General features: G+C 27.8%; 2 protein-coding genes across 4 annotated transcripts; both read left to right on the plus strand.

The window, feature by feature from the left end:
- The first annotated feature begins 603 nt into the window (after nt 1–603).
- Nucleotides 604–3386, plus strand: LOC145191414 (uncharacterized). Of its 2 annotated transcripts, XM_090066903.1 has the most exons (4): nt 604–755; nt 916–1183; nt 1407–1703; nt 2479–3386. In XM_090066903.1, exons 2-4 carry the CDS (start codon nt 992–994, stop codon nt 2962–2964), a joined length of 975 nt encoding a protein of 324 aa, XP_089923029.1. In that variant the 5' UTR covers nt 604–755; nt 916–991; the 3' UTR covers nt 2965–3386. The 2 variants fall into 2 exon arrangements, with proteins under 2 accessions (XP_089923029.1, XP_089923027.1); XM_090066901.1 differs by having other exon boundaries at nt 604–1183.
- A 1914-nt stretch (nt 3387–5300) lies between these two features.
- LOC145191364 (double-strand break repair protein MRE11-like) lies at nt 5301–17312 on the plus strand. Of its 2 annotated transcripts, XM_090066948.1 has the most exons (18): nt 5301–5443; nt 5710–5747; nt 5964–6064; nt 8091–8251; nt 10015–10102; nt 10932–11188; nt 11366–11554; nt 12572–12728; nt 13929–14009; nt 14146–14269; nt 14411–14511; nt 14938–15171; nt 15245–15386; nt 15629–15724; nt 15935–15975; nt 16611–16651; nt 16822–16867; nt 16948–17312. In XM_090066948.1, the coding sequence occupies exons 1-18, from the start codon at nt 5421–5423 to the stop codon at nt 17002–17004; spliced, it is 1977 nt and encodes a 658-aa protein (XP_089923074.1). In that variant the 5' UTR covers nt 5301–5420; the 3' UTR covers nt 17005–17312. The 2 variants fall into 2 exon arrangements, 1 of the variants encoding a protein (XP_089923074.1); XR_016445054.1 differs by lacking the exons at nt 14938–15171; nt 15245–15386 and having other exon boundaries at nt 5325–5443.
- Nucleotides 17313–17569: the final 257 nt, after the last annotated feature.

Genomic DNA, 17569 nt, shown 5'->3' on the forward strand with positions numbered 1-17569 from the left:
GTTGTCATCGCATCGTGGGTGCGGTGAAGGCGAATGGAGTTAGTTTTGCGGTGAACATCGGTGAACAAAATGGCGCAATAATTTTTTTTTTTAATTTAAATTAATTGCCCCATTTTATAAAACATCTATTCTGAGGAAAATTATTTTCTTCTAGAAAATGTCTCAAAATAATTACATTAACAAAACATATTGGCGCTATAATAACTAAGCTCTGTAGATCTCTTTGTAGATCTCTTTAGTGTCTTTAATTAGTGTAATATATGTAATAATTAATGTAATAATTAATGTATTAGAGGCTCGCAACAAGACCGCCTTTTTGTTTTGCGATTTGGAAGAGTAGTATTTGATATTTAAAATTATTAAACTTTTTCCTTGTAATGTTATCACTGTTGCTATAAGTTTTTAACTAAACGTCTAGAAACAAAGATATTGGACGAAAGCTATGAACACATCACAAGAGACACGAGTAACCACGACATTATGATGCAGATATCGTCGCAATCACTAAATCAAGTAATAATAACGACGCCTTAAAAAGGTTGAATAATAAAATATTAATAAATAAACAGCTTCCTATCTGTGTAATCGATTACACGCTTGAGTAAGTTTTAAATCTATTTCAAATTAGGTTGTAAAAAAAGTTTATCTGGAAAAAGTTTATTTCCAATATCTTTAAAGAACTCAATAAAATTGATCAAGAACGAAACGTTAAGTTAATAAACTGCGCAAAAATTAATCGAAGATAAAATTTTTCGGTAACAACTCCATTTGCTTACTTTATGTTGTTTGGAAGTTTAAAAATTTACACCTGCTATTATCGTATGCAATTAAAATGTTCCGGAAATTAAAGTTTCCTTATGTTTTTTCGGCATGTATTGGAATATTGTACATGTTCAATCTTTTAATCGTTTATAGTCCAATTAATACAATTTATAAATATGTCAAAACCTGGAACGCAACAAGGGAAAAAATCAATGCGGAGAAATGTGAGATGGGGTGCGAATGGGGTCAAGAAGACATGTTTAATCTTTTAAGTAACTCGATATATCAGTTTTATAATTTCACTCCTCCTCCTTATCGAATCAAAGTCCAGCTTTTATTATTGGTTACGTCGTCTCCAATTTATTTTAAAAGAAGGATGGCTGTTCGAAACACCTGGATGACTCAATGTCGCTCATCAAAGGTAAGAACTTTATTCCAAAGTAGCCTTTTTTTTTTTTGGTCTTTTTAGATAAATATTTATGTAAAAAAATATGTAAAATTAAGCAAAACTTTTAAGAGGAAAATTGAAATTTATTGGAAAATAACTTTCAATTTAACTTTGCTTGAATTCAACTGCTTCGGCAAAATATGCAAACCAGCGAACGTCATTCACACTCGAAAAAATTGAAATACGTATGTTTTAGATAGCAATCAAATGTATGTTTGCGACAGATAAGTTAAAACATGATGACCCTCTATACTCAAAAGTTGAAGCTGAGCAAAAAAGATTTGGCGATTTAGTATTCCTTGAGTCAATGAGTCCTATGGATTTTGGCGGAAGACTTCTTTACCAGCTTTACTGGAGTTACTTATCCTATGAGTACAACTACGTGTTGCATTTAGATGACGATTATTACTTATGCTTAGACCGTCTTATCAGTGAGCTTCCATTTAATCAAAGAATGATGCAATACGGATACTGTCATTGCTTAGAAGATATGGTAATATTCGTTAGAAAATATTTTTAGATAATAATTATGTTATTAGTTTTAAAAGTATGTTTATCGTATGATTCTAACTTGTTAACTGAATTTAAAAATTTAAATTTTTATTCTTAAATTTAAAATATTTTTTTACAATTTCTTAACAACCATTTGTAACTAAGTGATATTTCTAAACTTCTTTATGACTGCTTTTTAGCTTATAAGTTTTTAAAAAAACCGTTAAATTCAAAGAAAACTTTTTTGCAAGTTTTAAAAGCTGTTGCCATTAATTCAAATTAACAATATATAAAAGTATTTGGTAATGCCTTAATGGGGATAACTTTGTAAAGCGTCAGCAAGGAAGCACAAGTTGAAACAGTTTGCATAAATAGGCTCTGTATAGGTTAGATAGTTGCATAGTAAACAAAAATATGGTTTATTTCGCGAGAATTCTGTTCAGACCCATAATTGGTTAGTTTACAGAATGATCAAAAAGATGAAACTACTAGTCATCACATTTGCTTTGTAACTTTGTAATTTACTGTTAAAAAATAATAGAACTTTTTACGATTGTTTGTAGTGAGAGAAACCTTTTCTCAGAATAAAAAAGAACTCGTTCTTTTCATTTACTACATTAGATTTATGTTTTTTAAATATTATTCCGATGGGCGATTATTAATGCTAATGTTTTAATTATTCCGATATTTTATTCCGAATAGGGATAATTAATTATTATTATATTAGATTTAATTATTCCGATGGGCGATTATTAATGCTAATGTTTTAATGTTAGGTGCGGATTGACGAGGGCTTCTTTTTGTTTTCTAATGACGTGGTTCTGAAAATGCTTAATCAGACTTCAGAAAAAATGCTCTGTCATAAGTTTGGTGGTCAACAAGTTGCTATTTGGAATCAACTCATTCCTATAGAAGAGCCATACAGCTGTTCTAAAACAATACATCATAGTCCTGCCGCAGAATACGTTCCTATGTTCAAAAGTCTAACAAATGCATGCTCTAGTTACATTGCAGTACATGGGTGCTCGCCAAAACTTCTAGAAACCCTATGGTCTCATGAAAACTTCACTTCGCAACTAGATATACGAAGTGATAGAACTGTTGAAACGAAGACTATTTTAAACGATTCTTTTGTTTGCACTCATGGAAAGCATTTTGACTACAAAAAGTTTGAAAACGAGTGGTTTGCACTCCCTCATTTATGCAAAGAACATTTTGTTCCCGGATCGAATCAGCGCTACATTGGTCGTATTCACTTATAATAAAAATGAGCGCTACATTGGTCGTATTCACTTATAATAAAAATGAGCGCTACATTGGTCGTATTCACTTATAATAAAAATGAGTGCTACATTTGTCGTATTCACTTTCAATAAAAATTGAAGTTGTTCATCTGTATGTATAAATTTGACGAAACCTTCATAAAAAATTATTAAAGTGACTGGACCAGTTTTGGATTTTCCGTTGATATATTAGACAGTTACTTTTACTATATTTATATTTATCAACTCAATCACTATTAAATCAAGTTTAAATCAAGTTTAAATCAAAATGATATTAAAGTTTAAAGCTTGGAATAGGTTAAAGTATAAACAATTTTTTGATTTTAGTTTGTGATACATATCCAATCAACATCAGTTATCTTGATCATGTGACTTGAAACATCTGGAAAGTATTTTTAAAATCTCTTGCTTTTAAGATGTTCTCTTGATCTGTTTTCAATCAAGTAAATGTAACTTGTAGAAAAACCAGAGTATGTTCAAATCCCATTATTTAATCTACAAGAAATCATTCAAAGAGGAGATTGTAGTCAACTTCCTCAAATAAATCCTGAAAATATTAATGACAAAAGTAATTTTGACATAAATCTCAAATTGTTTCTTCAAAAGCATGCCCTAACAACCTTCGGGGCCAATATAATAGTTTTGTAGACTCTTGAATCTTTAAAATCTTTGCACACATATCCGTCACACTTGCTCAGTTTTCTCTGGAACTTTATTGTTTTTTAACTCTGATTTTAGGGTTATTGACAGTGTAACTTTTAGGAATCCCTGCCCTCCATCTACACCTACTTTGATATCAACATCATTTGTTCCTTGATTTCTGTGATGAAGTTCCATCTTAATTGGAATAGAATTTAAAATCCTTTTAACTACCTAAAATTCCTATATATTTAGCTTAACATGTCTTTGAAAAACACTGGCTACTCAACAAATTTGTTGTTGAAAACTTTATTTAGATATATTCATGATCAGAAAACTATCAACTGTATAAACAAAAATCAAATGCGAACGTTATTTGGAATTTTGAGTTATGCAATAACGAGAAATCAAAAAACAATATTTCAACGGACCTCAAAGAGACCATTTCTCGTTTATCCTTCGAACGCGCTATTTTTCTGAATTTCCTTATATTCAAGTACAAAATCACATTTGTTGAAAGAAAGAGAATTTGAACCTACAGAAGACAAACAAACTAAAAGCGAATCTATGGGTTATTCCTTTTTCATGAGCAGTTTTTTAAGGTAGTACAACACCAAATAAATATAAAAATGAAATAAACCTCCAATATAAAAACACTTTTGAATATAGTTTACCCAAAAAATTTAAATAAAAAAAAAGCAAAAAAAAGAATTTTTTCAAATTAGCATTAGGACCATAATGGAGGAAAAACAATCAAAAAATGCGTTTTTGGACTAAATTTCAAAACATAATATCTTAGCCAAGCCATTATCATATGACCTGAAATTTTGTACACTTATTCTAAACACTATTTTATTCCATTTAACAGATAGTTTTTTTAAATATTAAACTAAATAATGAGTTATGTAGATGTTCCTCATACGTTATCTATTTTTAAGACGTTTTAGAGAAATCTGACTCTAAAAAAAAAAATTACTGATCATAAAAAAAATCCATCTGTCAAATGAATTTTGTTGGTGTTTCGAGCAAGTGCTAAAAATTTCAGATCAAATGAACATTGCTAACTCAAGAAACTGTGTTTTGAAGTTTAAGCAAAAACGAAAAAACGCGAACTGAGATAAACAGCTTTGAAAAATTCTTGATATATTATTTGCATAGTTTACATTCATTTATATTTTAAGAAAGATAAATTTTTTAGCTCTGAAACTTTGGCTAAACGTTCTTTGATTAATTTGACATGTTTTATACAAAATTGAAAAACTCAAAAAAATTCATAGTGTCCTCGTTTTTTCGGTGTTGCACCACCTTAATGCACATATCAATATCTATAGAAATATTTTTTTATTTCAATTTTGCATTTATACGTTAATAATAGGCTTTAACGTTTTTAGCGTTCCCTCTTCAGTTGGCGGCAATTGCACGTGTTATGCCTGCCATACCCTACTTGCTCCTCCGATTCACATGTTTACATGTATATACACCCATACACAAACAAATAATAATAAGATGTACATATACACAAAGAAATTAGTTAAAAGGCTAAAATGTCAAGCGTGAATAGTAAGAATAAGAAAACAATAATAACTAGTTAGCAAAAACATCCTAAAGGTCAACTGGTTTGATGCAAAAAAATACTTCTAGAAAACAACTCCTCAAATTACAGTCATCGCTGTTTTAAGTTTTGACTACTCGCAAAATGTTTTGGGATCATGTCAAGTAACACCGGCAACAAAAACGAAAGTGCGCCAATGTCTCTGCATATTTAAGTTTCTTAATATTAGAAAACGAAAGTAGAAATGTCTAATTTGGAAAATGACAGGTTTTCATTTATTTTTAAATTAAATAACTTTAATTTAAAGCAGCTTTATAACTAAATATTTATGTAAAGATTTAAAGTACACAAAAACTAAAGAAAAAGGCAATTCTTTTTTTATTGCTGGTTTCAAATTAGTTGATGAATCATAAAGATCGTTGACAATAAAATTGACGATTGACATTGTTTTTGACAATTCAGTTATTTAGACTGCTCTTTGATCTATTTTGTAAATTATTACTATTGTTATTATTACTTTTTTTTTTCTTCAGTACTATAAACGAGGAAGATATTCTATCGATTCTTGTGGGTGAGTTTTTTCTTTATAAAGCTAGTACTTTCCGCCTTGTATGACAAAATTTAGGACTATTTAGGCAATATATTATCTAAACACATATTTGTATACTCATATATTTGTAAGTTTATATATGCATAAAAAATATATATATGTGTTCATATTAGTGTATATTAAATTTATACTTAATACGCTACTATATACACTAAGTTTGCATTATTCAAATTTCAGCTACAGATACCCATATTGGGTTTGCAGAACGGGATACAGAGAGACAACATGATTCATTCAATACTTTTGAAGAAATTCTACAAATTGCTCAAAAGTATGAGGTAGGCTAATTCTTCTCATACAAAATGTAGTTGTAACTGGTTTTTCTAATTAGATAAAACTTTAATTAGAAAAATAGTTTTCATAAAAACAGAAATATTTTTGAAAAAAAAAAATCTTTTTAAATGAGGTTTTATATACTATTGGTTATAAATAATAATCTTAATGTAATAAAACTCATAATTAAATAAGCAAAATATTTTTTACTTATGTCAGGAGAGTGATTTATCCATTTTAGTCTTTAGATTGTTAGGAATACAGTAATTATAATATAAGATTCTTCCTATCTGCCCCAAACCTTTACTGGGCTCTTGAGATTGATGTAAGCAAAGTTTAGCCACTCTGTTTGACTTCCAGAATTTAGTAAACATTTACAAATACATTTAAAAAATAGGAGTTTATTTGGAACAAAAATCCCAAAAGCTTGAGTTTAAAACCAAAATGCTGTAAATTATGGCTTAAAATGAAGCAAGGACTCTCTAAGTGTTGCTAGGGAACCTGGCAGAGGTGGCAATCACATGCTAGTTAAAAGTGAACTGGTTCCTAAAATCAAAGGTTTATCAGATTAAGTCCTATGATTTAAGTCACATTTCATGGTCCTTCTGCAAATTATGATAAATTAACAATCAAGTGGTATGAAATGAACCAAGTAGCTGTCATAACTATAAGTATAAATCCACCTTATGGCCCAAAGCTTTCCCCTATTGACAGAGCTATTTTCAAACAATAACTGCTTAAAAAAGGGGGAAATTTTGAAGATGTAGTAACAATATATTGAAATGTGAACTTCGTGCTGAAGCGATATCAGTGGTGTCCAGAAGTTAATAATTGTCATTAAAAGAAGTGAGAGAAAATCAAAATACTAGTTGTTTTCCCTGTGTAAGTAAAGTCTAATTTTATAACTTTCTAATAAAATGGTTTTTTTTTTGTAAGTAATAAAAGATGAAAATTATAGCTTAAGGCAATTGGTCAAATCTTGCATGCATCATTCTTTACTGGTAGATTTGGGATTGTCCCCGAGGGTTGTTAGGGCATGTTTTTGAAGAAATAATCTGAGGCTTATCTTATGTCAAAATTACTTTTGTCATTAACATTTTCAGGATTTATCTGAGGAAGTTGACTACAATCTCCTCTTTGAGTGAGTTCTTGTAGATTAAATAATGGGATTTGAACATACTCTGGTTTTTCTACAAACAAGTTATTTTTTCTACAAACAAGTTATTAAGTTAATTTATTTGGTTGAACTTATTTTTGATAAATAATTTACCAGGGGATGATCGGAATTGGATCATCTGAAAAACAAGAGGTTTTAAAAACACTTCAGATGCTTTGAGTCATGTTTCATAGCCCTTCTACATGACAAAAAGAACTTCAAAATATATCATAGATACCTTATGTTTGATCCACTGTGTATTTTAATATGTTTAGTATTGGATTGATCTAATGTATGTTAGACTGATGCCATTAAAGTTCAATTTTTACAAGTGTACTTGGTTAAATTCGATATGTAGTGTGATTTTAAAGAGCCTCTGGCATATTAAAGTTAAGTCAAACTGTGAAGTAACTGAGTCTGAGTGTCTCATTTGTTACAGAATCATTATTGTTACTTGTTATCACTATAAATGAATTAAAATTCATCTTTTTATAAAAAAACATTTTTTTCTTTTGCATTTTTTGCTTAGAGGTTTTATAAGAGTTTTTTATCAAATATTTTGTCAGGTTTATATTCTGCATGGCAATTTTTTTTGGGTATAACACAATAATTTAAGAGCACTTATCAAAATTTAGCATTATCAAGACTTTGCAAACCAGTGATGCAGTTACTACTTATTATTATTATTTTTAGTTTAATAATGCTGTTCTGAATTAAAAAATTAACAGTTATTTCAATCTTAATTTGTTTTTTGAAATGACTGAAAGTAAAAATATTTAAAAATAGAAAATTTGTTCCTTTTTTTTCTGCTCAGATTTATATTTTAACTTTTAAGATACAATTTGCCTTGGTTGATATTATTTTCATTTACCTAGGTTGATATGATTTTGTTTGGCGGAGATCTATTTCATGATAACAAACCATCTCGAAGAGCGATTCATGATACAATATGTTTGATGAGAAAATATTGCCTTGGAGAGAGAGAATGTCATCTTGATTTAGTTAGTGATCCATTGGTGAACTTTGGTCATTGTCAGTAAGGATTTTATGTTAAGATTACAGTTGGATTTATTCAAGTTATTTTTTTTTCACTAAAATAACTTTTCAAATAATTTCAATCAAAGTTATAAAACTTATAATACTTCAACTTTTAAATAACAATGAAATTTAAAAAAATGGTTTTACCTGATATTTTTGTTGCAATTTCTAGAAAATTATAATCTCTTTCAAAAAAAAAAAAGAAATATAGAGACTATATATATAATTATATAAAGAGACCAAAAAGTGGTAGAATCAATGCTGAGATGTCTGGTAGCTGTAATTAAAGCAAAAAGAGGTCCAACAAATTATTTAAAAATCATTACTTAAACTTAAAAAAATTACATAAATTTGGTCAATTATTTCTTGGTCATTAAAATATTTGCAATCATTAAAATTAAAATTAAAAGAAAATTCCTAAGATGATGTGATATTAAAATTTAAACATTGCTAATTACAATTAAAACTTTGAAAAAAGAAAGCAACATAAAATTAAAATTAAAACCAATTTTAAAGTTTCAGTAAATGATAATTAACAAAATACAAAATATCCTGAGTTTGTAAATTAAAGAAAATAGCTTAATTAAATATTTAAATTCAGATTCAGTATTGAAACTGTCACTGGGCTCATTAACCACATCTAATTGTGATAAATCAGAGTCAAAAGATCCATCATGCAACAGTGGTAATGTCACTTATATATATATAGGGACATTTTTTTCAGATATGGATGGCATATTTTTTTTGAAAGTTTTACATTGATTTGTTGGAAAGTTCTTAGTATTTTTTTCCAGTAGTTATACTAAATCAAGTAGAAATCTAGTAGAAATTTATTACATAACTTTATAGGTAATTATTCATCTAATTATCAATAGTTAAGACAATCTCAGACCAGAAGAAGTCTGAGGAGAAACATAGTAGTAGCATCAGTGCACAGGCAGCCCAACTGTGACCTAATTTATTCTTGTTCCTGAGCATGAATGTTCTTAATCTGAACTTGCTCTACACAATGGCTGACTCAGTACAAACAGTGAGCTATTGTGTATGCAGTAAAATCATTAATTAAAGGTAATTATGCAATAATTGAGCTTGCGGAATATTAGAGAAAAAAGTTATGTTTTAGAAAAAAATTGTTTTTGAGATTTACCATAGTGCTTTGTGGCATTTAAACTGTTAGGCTTTAGTGTATTTGTATCTATGTTTAAAACATTTTAATCTAAAAGTCTTAATCAAAATTATTTTTATCAAATTATCTTAAGTGAAAAAAATTGTTTTAGCACTTGGCGACTAATGCAAAGTCAAATTATTCAAAAGAAGGAACTGTTGAGTTTATATGTAAACCATGCATGTCTTATGAATGTTTTAGGTATAAGTTCCATGAGGCACTACATTGTAGATCACTTCAGCTTTAATTTAAGGTTTGGCTTAATGATCATAAATAGGAGCATTGTTTTAACAGGTAAATGTAATTATATGATAACTATCACCATTGATAGTTATTTTGGTATGGCAGTCACAGTATTAGTTTTGGCATGCTAAAGTTACAGCGATTAAGCTGATAATTGATAGCATTCACTGGAATCTTGGAATTGCAATCATTAGACGCAAATTTCAATCATTTACAATTTAAGAATTACTTCTTTTTTTTTTTTTTAGACTTTTAATTTTTATTTTATCAAAGTATATTAGAAGTATTTATAAAGTTTGTTTGTTTGTTTTTTTAACTTTATATTTTTAGTTATTAATACTTAAATATTTCAGGTTTAAGCATGCAAATTACCATGATCCTAATTTAAACATTGCTTACCCGATATTTTCAATTCATGGAAACCACGATGATCCCACTGGGGCAAGTTAACTTATTTTAGTTTTTTACAAGTAGCTGAAAGTTTCAATAAAAAATATTTTTCTGCAACTTCTTTAATCGAAAAAAAAGAAAATCATATTGAATCAAGATAAGGTTTTGCTTAACATAAAATTTACAAGTAATAAATAATGATATAGTATAAGGAGAAACAATAATATGATATAAGTAATAAATAAAATTTAATCTAATAAATAATTGTATCAATACATGAAGTTTATGCAATAATACATGTTGTTATACAAATTCTAACAGTTGAGTTATCTTCTTGATACCTAGGTTTGAAATAATTGCATCTTTACCTTTTACATATTAGGAGATTACATAAGATGTAGGTTTTCTGCATTTAAAATTCCTATTTCATATTAAACTAAATACATGCAAACTTCAGGTACTTTAATCTTCAGTTTTTTAAGTAAATATTTTAAAAATGAAAACATGATAAAAATTTATTGATAAAAAGGCTGCTCTCATAACTCTACTAGCTGTAAAAGTTTTTTCTACTGAAATAAACTTAGTATTGCTGCTTCGTATCACAGAATGCATACAGAGTGTTTGACATTAAATTCCCTGGCTTTTTTTTTCCTGATTGGGCAAAAATCAGATTTTTCTACTGCACCTAAATTGCTCTAAAACTCCTCCACACTGCAGCAAAGTTCTACATAATTGATTTAATAATTGACATAATTGACTAATGGTGTAGTTGTTTCATATTAACAAATTTTTCCTACAATAATGGTTTCTCTTTTATAGAGTTCTCTATTCCTTTTTTTATACACTTTTTAAATATTTAATTTTTGTTAACATATATTAGGAGCAGCATTTAAGTGCAATTGATATCTTGAGCACATCAGGGCTTTTAAATCACTTTGGAAAATCAATGAATTGCGATGACATTGAAATAAGTCCTGTACTGCTGAAGAAAGGAGCAACAAAGCTTGCATTATTTGGTCTAGGTGCAATGAGAGATGAGAGGTTGCATAGAAACTTCATTCAAAAGAAAGTTAAAATGTTGCGACCAAAAGAGGATGAGAACTCTTGGTTTAATTTGTTTGTTATTCACCAGAACAGGTTTTTGTTTTTTTTAGATGTTAAAATATCGCTCACAAATCAATATGAATACTACTAAAAATCATAGTTTAGATACAATAAATTATTCTTAAGAATTTGGTAAAATTACAGGTATGTTTGTGTTTTTGTTATGTTAACACAGAAAGCTTATAAATAATGTTATTTACCTTACTTCAGAGCAAAACATGGAGAAAAAAATTATATTCCTGAAAGTTTCCTTGATGATTTTATTGATCTTGTAATTTGGGGCCATGAACATGAATGTTTGATAGAACCCACTTGGTCAACATCAGCAAAAAATTTTTATGTTTCACAACCTGGATCTAGTGTTGCAACCTCATTATCAGAAGGAGAGTCTAAACAAAAGTAAGGAATAATTACTGTGTACTTTAATTGGTGATGAATAGTATGTTAGTGAGTAGTAATAGTTCATGAATAATCATTTATAGCAATTTATATTTCAGTTGTATTTATTTATATTTATTTATAATTGTATTTATTTATATTAATTTATATTTCAATTGTATATTGCAATTGTATATTTCAACTTGATTAGTTTATTCATAAACAATTTTTGAACCTATTAATTTTAAACATTGCTTACGAATAAATTAATTGAAGTAATACTAGATAATAATAACAAATGATGAACAAAAATTAATAATATATAATAGATTTAAGTTAAAAAAAAAAATGGTAAGAAATAAAAACTGTAGCTTTAAGTTTGGTATTTCTAAACAAATGATAAAAATATTTTCATTTTTGAACATAAAAAGTTTTAACCTTTTTATATCAACTTTTTATGATTTAAGAAGCAAGAAAGTTTGTGAATATTTTATGACTCCTTTATGAATCCTTTATGAATCCTTTATGAATCCTTTATGGCTCTTTTTAAAATCTTTTGTTAACAGTTAAAAAGCGTTTCTTTATAAAATTGTTAAAAACAATTAAAAATATTTCTTTATAAAACTGTTAAAAATGTGGCAGTTTCAACTACAATGATTATTTCTGCATTTCTGTGATAAAAATTCAGAAAGAGATGTTAAAAGAAAAGAAAAAAATTGATAATTTTGTTATTTCTATAAATCTGCAAATGATATCTTATTACTTAGTGATTATACATTTTATATAACATTTTTTTATATAACATTTATTTATATATTGTACATATTTGTTAAAATTCTCTCTTTTCTTTTATCCTTCTATGTTTTCTCTTTTTCATTTTTAGCAAAGTTTATATAAATTTAATTTGTTAGATAAAGATGAAGTTATTAGAATTTCATTTCTACTTTGTTACTTGTTAAATCTACTTTGCAATTGTAGATTCTTAGAACAAATCATATACAGTTAAATCTGAAAATTGACAATGAATGATCATTCTAGATATGTTGGTATATTGCAAGTCCATAAAAAATCTTTTAAAATGGAAAAAGTACCATTGCAAACTGTCAGACGATTTTTAATGGATGATATAGTTCTTGCGGAAACATCTATTAAACCTTATGAAGATGAACAAGTTTTTAGTTACCTCACAGAAAAGGTATTTAACTGAATTATGCTTTTCTCTTATGACATTTTTTCTTATATTAGGCCTGCTCTTGTTTGTCACTAATATATTTGATAATTATGATAATTATTTTTGATAATTATTCTCTTTGACTAGCATATTATTTCCAACTAATACTGTCATGAAATGCTTTTTTAGAAATCATTTAGTCTCTAGAAATTTTTAAAATTTTATTTAACTTAAGCTTTTAGGCAATTTTTTATTTTCAATTGCTTTATTTTTAAATTTTCACTTTTTAAAACCAGCGTTGGTACCCAAAAATCCAAACCCAAGAGCCCACCAAAAAACTCACCCTAAAACCCCAAGAACAAAAACACAATTTATTCCAGTCACTAGCCTTAATTTTTCCCCTGAATGATACTTTGGTATGTTGAGGAACTTATGATTTTTTATTTATAAAAAAGTTTTTAAATTTCTATAAATTAATCCAAGTTTGAATGCATTTACTTCACAATGAAACAAAATCATAAAAAGTATGAAATTTTAAAACTTCTGTTAAAAGTGTGAGTGGTTATTTCAGCTAGCAGAAATATCTAAAATATCCAGTCCGCATACTGAAGTTACAAAAATCAACTCTCAAGTAAATAATTAATAAGATAACTACAAGTAAAAACAAAAGAACAATAAAACTTGGAGTGGTTTACTTAAAAAATCATCCTTTTATAACCCTTTTGAGTGAACAAAAAATATAAAAAATTATACTAGAAAAAAAAAATAGATGTAAAACTACATAATTTTTATTGTTATGTTTTCTTGTAACTAATTTTTTTTAATTTTGGTCATTATACATGCATTTTATTTGATTTGAAGTGTTTCTTGCATAAGGCAGTCAAATACTTTATAACAATTTCCTTTTCCCTAGTTTAGTTTTCCTTTTTACCTGCAGTGTAGAAGTTGTCTCACAAAGTCCACAAAATTAGTTGCAAATTTAAATAACTTTTTTCCCAAAAGGATCCCTTTTTACTTTAGAGCTGGTTGTTCACTTTTATTATCCTTCCTTGGAGTTCTAAAAGTGAACGATAAATATTTAATATGTTAATGTTAAATATTCATTATAAAATTATAGTTTTTCTAAATATAAATTTTAAATTTTTGCGGAATAATTAACTTTGTTTAAATTTACAAATCAATTTAAGGTTTCTGTTCTAAATTTTATAAAATTTATGATTGTAGGTCGAATCAATGATACAGGAAGCTGAGGAAACACATACAAAACATCCAAAACAACCGCTTTTGCCGCTCATCAGAATCAAGGTTTTGTCTATCATTTTGAAATGAGTGTATGCTTGCATTTCGAAAAATACTTATCTAAATTTTTTTTTTTTTTAAAAACTCATTTACTTTTTGGATTTACTTGGTCTTTTTTCATTTTTTTTTTTTTTTTTTTTAGGTTGAATATAGCGGTGGCTACAACATTATAAATCCGCATCGGTTTGGCCAACAATTTGTTGGGCGTGTTGCTAACAATAAAGATATTTTACTTTTTTACCGAAAAAAGACAAATCTCAATAAAGGTGATTTACAACTATTTGTTAAAAAAAACGAATGTAACATCTTAACATGTGTTGATTTTTCTTTCTTCCTTCTTTTCCTCGTCTTAAATTTTATTTAAGCACAAAGTTACAAACAAGCATTCCAAAGGGATATTTGTTTAGATCGAAATGAAAAGAGTGATGGTGTAAATTTACCTTTCTCTCAAGCAAGTTCTTTAAAGATGGAAGATCTTATTAATGAGTATTTGAATGCTGCCGATGAGGTGTGTATGTAGATATAAGTTTATATTATTTTTGAAGCTTTTACACAGGAAAAACCATTTGCGTTGTTTTCATTATTGGTGCTTACCTATTACTTCTATCAATATACAAGCGAAATGTCGTTTTTAGGCTTTATCGAGGTCGTTTATCGAGGTTATTGAAGTGTTTAAAAATGCTTAACTTTAAAGACAACTAAACTATTTAAACACGAAAGTCTTTTTTTTCTCGAAAATAGAAAAAGTGGTCAACTGGCTATTCCCCTGTCGTCTTCATATATATTGCTTCAAAACAATATTAAAATTCAGATTTGCATTCACACAAAGTGATTAAATGTTTTGCGTATAACAGTTCAGCTTTTATTTAGCAATTTTTTGAAATGTCATTAGAATTTATGCAAATCAATTATTTTTTGTTTGTTTGCTTGTTAGAAACTTCAGTTGGATATTTTGTCAGAACGAAAACTTTCAAAAGCATTAAATGAGTTTATTTTGAAAGAGGAAAAAGATGCCATACCACTGTTAGTTCGAGATCAATTAAATAAAATTCAAAAAAAACTGTTTAACAAAAATCTTAAAGAAGAGAATGTTGTTGCCGAGATATTTCGTTTAAAAGCAGACGAAAAAGTGATTGATGAATCTGCAGAAGATAAAGAAATAGACGAGGTGGCTTTTGTTTTCATTTAGTTTACAAATGCTGATTTTGCGTAATTTCGTTGACAAAGTACACTTTTCGTAGATATTGTCACGGTCTCGTAACCGAGTATCAAGTATTAATCCTGAAATAACTGAAGATGTGGAGAGTGATGACGATGGGAGCTCAATGGTAACTGAATCTGAAGCTAGACCACTCAGAGGGCGTAGTAGCCGGGGTGGACGAGGTTATAGTTTAGATTACACTAGATAAATTTAGATTTAGTTAAAAAACAGGTTTTTTAAAGCTAAAAGAAAATTCAAAGTCTAGAAATTAAATTTAGTCGAGTAATTTGTTTTTAAGACATTACTAGTTTGTGCTTGGGCGCGTATAAGCGGGTGTATACACACGTGAATATGCGGGTGTTTTTTTTATATTGATTTGTGGGAGCAACTTTAAAACAACTGCAACTAAGCATTTATTTTGTAGGAAGTCGCGGTAATGCTAAAAGCAAAGAAACTGCAACTCAGAGTAAATCCCGTGGTCAGAGAGGAAGGTCGCAAACGCAGTTAACGATGCAAGAATGTATGAAATATTTTTAGTTAAAATACAAATCAGCCTGCTTACATATATATATGCTGACAGCTATATATATATATATATATATATATATATATATATATATATATATATATATATAGCTGTCATGTATATAAATGATAATGCGAACTCTTTGATGGGAGTTTATCCCTCTGTTCAGCTCTTTTAACATTTTGATCTTTCATGTTTTTTCAGCTTTCATCTCAACAGCTGGACGAACTACGAATAATAAAACGGTTTGTATTTTTCTCACGTGAAAATATTTTGATTGGTTTGATGTTTAGTGATGTTTAGACCAGTAAAAGTTCTGAATGAAAATTCAAAAAGTAGTTAGGGAAATATAAAATAAATATGAAAAGTTCAATTATTATATAATAAAAAAGGTTCAATTATTGGTTTTGATTAATTACATTTAAAAATCAATTTGGTTTGTGAAATGCTCAAATAACGGTTGAAAGCAGGGATTTTTATTTGTAAAGTTGTTTAAAATTGAAGGGATTTTTATTGGTCCCAACATTTTAATCAAGAATAATTGCAACTTCTTTCGCCAGAGAGTATTGCATAGTGAAGTGATAAGAAGAAGCGTTACGTCACAGAAAGTTGTTGATGAAACTTTTATATCTGTTTATTTTATATCAAGTTTATTTTAAAAAATACAAAATTATTTAAACGAAACTAGTTTTTTATATTTGTGTTCATTAAATTTTTATTTTTTTGTAATCGTTGTTTTGTTTCATTTTGAAACATTCAATCTGTAATATTTTTAAATGTCTTTTTAACCAGCTGTTAATAGCATAATTCCTGGGGGTTTGTAAAAACAATAATTTAAATTAGTAATTAATAAGTAAAATTAGCATTTTTTTACTACTAGATGTTCTTGAGAGATGATGATGATATAATGACTTCAGAAAGGTTTGATCCCCTTCTACGTTAATTTATTTCAAAAGTTTTTTAAAAAAGTGTTTAAGAGTTATTTTGCTTAAGAATCTTTTTTATCATTGTTTTTATTATTGTTTTTTATTAACTACTTTACATTTTAGATAAAATAAAATATCTTAAAGGTATAAATCTTTCTTTTATAGCTTTGCTAAAGGAAAAAACTCAAGCACGAACTTTGAGATTATTTCCGTATGTTTTTATTCTTTTACATTTGGATGTGTTTTTCTCTCTCTAGCCATGTTTTATCTAATGCTTTTTTCCTTACCTAGAGTGACGACGACAGTGATCCCTTTAGTATGCAACCAAGTAAAAGAAAACAGCGTTGATTTGTTTTTTTTTAACCATCCGCAGAAAATTCAGTGGAGAGATATAGATTTCACGCACTGTTTTTGTAAATTTCTTTTCGAAGTTTATAAGGCTTAATTGCTTCTAAAATTTCGAAAGATATTTCTGATAATGATAAACAGTTTCATATGTAAAAGAATGTCACTGTAAAGAAACTGTCTATCGTTATTTAAACAAGCAAAATGGATTTTTTTTTTAACATTTTCTAATCGACCATTTACGTTTTGCTAAAAAGCGAGTAAATTTGATTATTGTATTGTTGCTACAGAAACCAAAAACCTTTTTCGAATTATCTTGTTCTTTTAGAATTATTGTTGATTATCGTTGGGCGTTTTTTACTTTTTGCTCGATCTTTACTATTTTTATCTTTCTAGATAATGTTTTTGCTGATGGCCGTAGAAGATAACAATTAGCAAATTGTTTGACAAAAATTAAAGTGCGGTTTACTTATTGACGAGAGTTAAGTAAACCACCTTAACAACCAACTTAACGATATTTTTTTATCTCTTACATCAAGCTTACGAGATATCTCTAACCATTCTTTTT

The sequence above is a fragment of the Hydra viridissima genome, unplaced genomic scaffold (genome assembly GCF_058129835.1).
Source record: "Hydra viridissima isolate aposymbiotic clone 2 unplaced genomic scaffold, HvirCarnegie_v1 scaffold_11, whole genome shotgun sequence".
In the NCBI taxonomy this organism is placed as follows: Eukaryota; Metazoa; Cnidaria; class Hydrozoa; order Anthoathecata; family Hydridae; genus Hydra; species Hydra viridissima.

What these genes read in the sequence shown, in the direction of transcription:
- LOC145191414 (XM_090066901.1), top strand. Translation starts at nt 833, where the DNA reads ATGTTCCGGAAATTAAAGTTTCCTTATGTTTTTTCGGCATGTATTGGA. An exon ending in CTCAATGTCGCTCATCAAAG is followed by an intron (nt 1,184 to 1,406) that starts GTAAGAACTTTA and finishes CGTATGTTTTAG; the next exon opens with ATAGCAATCAAATGTATGTT. An exon ending in GTCATTGCTTAGAAGATATG is followed by an intron (nt 1,704 to 2,478) that starts GTAATATTCGTT and finishes TTTTAATGTTAG; the next exon opens with GTGCGGATTGACGAGGGCTT.
- LOC145191364 (XM_090066948.1), top strand. Translation starts at nt 5,421, where the DNA reads ATGTCTAATTTGGAAAATGACAG. An exon ending in TTTGTTATTCACCAGAACAG is followed by an intron (nt 11,189 to 11,365) that starts GTTTTTGTTTTT and finishes ACCTTACTTCAG; the next exon opens with AGCAAAACATGGAGAAAAAA. An exon ending in GAACTACGAATAATAAAACG is followed by an intron (nt 15,976 to 16,610) that starts GTTTGTATTTTT and finishes TTTTACTACTAG; the next exon opens with ATGTTCTTGAGAGATGATGA.